Here is a 4,162-nt window from a genome sequence, read left to right as displayed (position 1 = left end):
TGTTCTCTAAATGAATTTTTGCTTGCAGAATTCCTGAACAATAGTTATAATCACACCATCTAAGAAGTATGCTTTAGTCAATAACATACTTAACTTTGGTTCATATCTTTACATTAGAAAACTTACCTAGCTACCTTTTAATGAGGATAGTCTCTACTACAAATTCAAAATGCTTGAGTCAATACAAAGTTCAGATAGTATACAGCAAGCTGAAACAATTGGGGGTGTATTCACTGCGAAAGTTGCTCACTTATAAAATCAGTCACTAGGTATGTAGACCCACTGTGGCATCCTTGAGACTACCCGATCTTGTTCAGTTCCTAGCTGTTCAAGTGTGTCACTGATTTCCGGTCAAGGTAAAGAACATACACACCATGGATTAGCACAAACACATTTATTTACTAACCAAAGGATGATCCTACTTCAACCAACACTTTGAAATGGTTGCGTGTAAAATGCTTGTGATAAAGATAACTGAACACAGTAATGAAAAACAAAACGGAAGAAAAGCAGCAGCGTGGAGGTCTGCTCTCTGCTCATTGAACTGAGCTTATTCATTCTCAGAGCTAATTCCTGTCCAGGGTGATGACTGAATCCTTATTCAACTTTTTCATAGACTCGGGTACAGGTGACATTGTTCATGACACAATCCTAGAAGAGAGACAGAAAGTTAGGCTAACCATACATTCCAGGGCACAGGTCATGCTAGGGTCAGAATTCCACAAAATCTTCACTGTACTTGACAGAAGGAGAAAACCATGTTTTAGAGTTCCTGGAATCAGAAGAAGCTGGAACCTATTGTTTTGTCTATATGTACAAATGCTTTACGGCAAATGCAGGCAATGATGATAATATCTAACTTATTTATTTGGTCTTAGCAGTATTATTGTTCCCTTTAAAGCAATAGAAAGACATATGCACAGGAGGGCTGCTTGTTGGCCTGCCAAGATCACACAGTGATGCAGCCACAGAATAAGGAAAGCCAACCCCAGCGACACCTGTGTGAATCACATCACTTCTTTATCCCCTCAGCAGCTGTCTTTGGAATGAGTATCCTCGGATTCAAATTACTTGACATTTTTTTCTTCCCAAATTTAGTGCTGCTATTCGCAATCAGTGACACAGGACACATAGAGAGCTGAGCAAGAGTCAGACCAATGGCGTGCGGGCAGCTGGACACTCACCACCACTAGCTTCCCGTCCTTCAGCTTTCTGGTGATCGTGCTCTCCTTCCCGTCCCACTCCTGGTGCTGGACCAAAGCGCCATCGGTGAAGGTGCAGACCGTCTGCGAAAACAAAGAACCCTTTCCAGCTTCCAGAACACTAGTTCCCATGGCTTAAAACTACTTAACTTTTAAAAAATCTTCTCTTTCCCAGGTCTTCTTCATCCACCATATGGACTTGATTCAAAATATAGTACGTGTTTTTCAATCTAGGAGCTCAGAAAAGTACTCATTGGGACTTTTAGTAATATATCAAAATTTTACTAATCTATCAAAATTCAATTCATGACTTTGCCACTTTCTTCACAGTAAGTAAGTAAAACAGTTAATATAAGTTGTCATTCTAGACGTTTATGGCATGGCTGACCTGAGTCTTTCTGCCATCAGCTGTGGTTTCTTCAAATTTCTCTCCCAGGGTGCAGTTCAGCTGTGTTGTTTTCAAAGTGCTCTCAGTTTTGATGGAGAGGTTATTGCCATCACAGGTTATGATGCAGTCTGGTTTGGCCATCGCACCCATTTTCCGCAGAGCGAGGCCCACTCCTGTAGAATGTTAAATACCATGAAGATCAGTTATAATTTACATAATAAGAGCAATAATCCAACACTTAGTTCCGTACATGCACATATTGTGCTGGATATAATTTGCATACACGATTCATGTAAACCCCGCAATTATCCTCAGCAAGGCAGGGATTACCACTGTCTTCATGGACAGATGAGAGAGTGAGGCCAGCTCTTTCAGGGAGGAAGTTTTGTCACAGGGAACTAATGGTGCTGACCACCTCCCTCCAAAGTGCAACTTTTTGGCCACTCTGCTACACTGACCTTCAGATCAGAGAAGAACTTACTCCTTGGGATCGGGGGTATAGTTCAGTTGGTAGGGTGCTTGCCTAGCATTCATGAAACTCTGGGTTCAGTCCCCAAAATAGCATAAAATTGGGTGTGGTGATGAACATCAGTGATCCTAGCACTCAGGGTATAGTTGAAAGGAGAGCATTATGATGATGCACACTTCAGAAGGCGCAGGCAAAAGGACAAGAGTTCAAAGTCAGCTTAAACTGCACAATACTTTGTTTCAAATTTTTGTTTTGTTTTTCGAGGTAGGGTCTGGCTCTAGCCAAGGCTGACCTAGAATTCACTATGTATTCTCAGGGTGGCCTGGAACTCACGGTGATCCTCCTCCTACCTCTGTGAGTGCTGGGATTAAAGGCGTGCGCCACCACGACTGGACTTGAAAAATTTTTAAAGCAAGTGAAGAAAGGGGATTCAAATTTGCATACTCAGGAACTGAGCTCTTTCTATACGCCAGCTCCTGCCAACCACTGCTTTCTGAGTCCGGCACACAGAAGATTCCTGACAACTAATTAAGAGGCACCCTGTTCTGCTAACTCCATCTCACTTCCTAGTGACCTGTGACAAAGGTCCGTTTTTGTTTGCTGTCTGCCCGGTGCATTTACCAGCAGACAACCTATCACGAGATCAGGGTAGGGCAGCAATAGTAAAGAAAGCATGAATTTCAGTGAGAATGTGAACCCTGCTGGAGGCTCATGCTCTCTCGGAAAGCTGAGTGTCTGCAGCAAGGCCACACCCGTCTTGTAGCAGTTAGCAGCCACAAGCCAGCCGTTTTTGATTATGGGTTTCTAAAACCAAGCCCACTGTCTGCTTGCCCCTCACCCTCCAGAGTCAGAAGACAGAACAGCAGCAAGGGCCACCCCCAGGCACAGTGAGCGTCTCCACGCTCCACCCACAGGCCACCAGCTGCCCACTGCGGCGGCGTCCCAGATGGGCAGCGCCAGCAGCAGGTCAGCGCAGCCAGTGCCACGCCTGGGCAGAGGGTGCTCCCGAAGGACATGTGCCAACTATCAGGGCCTGGCTCAGGTTAAGCAAGGAGAGATGCTCAGCAGAGAGATGCAGCCCAGACCGCACGGAGGCATCCCCCATTCACAGCCCTCGGCGGGCTTTCACGGGGACCGCGCCCCGCCGCCAGGTGTCCCCGCGGGGAAGAGGGAGGGGGCCTCGCGCGCGCCATCGAGGAACAAAAGATGCCGCAGGGTGGGAGGGGGGAATGGGTGCTACCACGACGAGACAGGGGAGGCAGGAGGCAAGAAAAAGGGAAAGTTAAGGGGCATCTCGAGGGGATCCACGTAAGTGTGGCTTGGAGCCTGACAGGACCTAATGCCACGCGGGGACCGCCGCGGGGGGGAGGGGCAGGAAGGAGGCCGTAGTCAGGTGGACCACTAGAACCACCGCCTCCGGATTCGGGCGCGGGAGGCGCAAGGGCTGGGCTGTGCGTGCGGCCGGCCGCGTGGTACCCAGCGCCGCATCCCTCCCCAGGGCCGCATGGCGGGGTCGCGGGAAGGAGGGCGGAAGGGAGCCAGCATCTCCGCAGCCCGGAGCCCAGCGGGCGGACGGGAGCCCCGGGGCCACGTGTCCGCACAGGCGGCGAGGAGACTCACCCAGCTCCTTCATGTACTCTTCAAAGCCTTGGCTTTCCACCAGGCGCCACCTCCCCTCGAGCTGCTTTACGGAGGCCATGGCGGGCGTGCGGGCGAGCGAGCAAGGAGGACGCGGTGGCGGGGGCGCGTTGAACGGCTCCGGGGCCGGCGCCGCCGCTGAATATAAGGCTGAGGTGTGGGGTGGCACCGGGCAGCCAATGGGAGGCGCGCCTCGTCGGAGCCACGCCCCTCGCCCCGCCCCGCCTCCTGCGCGCCCCCGGGCTGGGCTCCGGGGTCCCGTGGTGCCAGCTCGCGGCGCCTGCCCGGGACGCCGAGCATCTCCCGCGCCTGCTGCAAGCTGCGACTCGCCGGGCGCGCCCCACGCCGCCCCGGACGCCATCCGCGGCACGATCCCGCTTCGCTGCGCACGAGGGAGCCACCCTGGTCAGCCCTGACTCCCCCCCACCCCCCCACTGTCCTGCACCCCACAGTTGGATTACCAGG

General features: G+C 51.4%; 1 protein-coding gene across 2 annotated transcripts; it reads right to left on the bottom strand.

The window, feature by feature from the left end:
- Window positions 1-379: 379 nt before the first annotated feature.
- Window positions 380-3,823, bottom strand: Fabp5 (fatty acid binding protein 5). 2 transcript variants are annotated; one of them, XM_004656894.2, is made up of 4 exons: window positions 3,680-3,823; window positions 1,591-1,763; window positions 1,185-1,286; window positions 380-651 (listed from the first exon to the last, which is right to left on the bottom strand). In XM_004656894.2, exons 1-4 carry the CDS (start codon window positions 3,756-3,758, stop codon window positions 598-600), a joined length of 408 nt encoding a protein of 135 aa, XP_004656951.1. In that variant the 5' UTR covers window positions 3,759-3,823; the 3' UTR covers window positions 380-597. The 2 variants fall into 2 exon arrangements, with proteins under 2 accessions (XP_004656951.1, XP_044998473.1); XM_045142538.1 differs by lacking the exon at window positions 1,591-1,763.
- Between the last annotated feature and the right edge of the window lie 339 nt (window positions 3,824-4,162).

The sequence above is a fragment of the Jaculus jaculus genome, chromosome 2 (assembly GCF_020740685.1).
Source record: "Jaculus jaculus isolate mJacJac1 chromosome 2, mJacJac1.mat.Y.cur, whole genome shotgun sequence".
NCBI lineage: Eukaryota > Metazoa > Chordata > Mammalia > Rodentia > Dipodidae > Jaculus > Jaculus jaculus.
The sequence above is the reverse complement of the archived record's forward strand: the minus strand, read 5'-3'. Positions and strand labels throughout refer to the sequence as shown.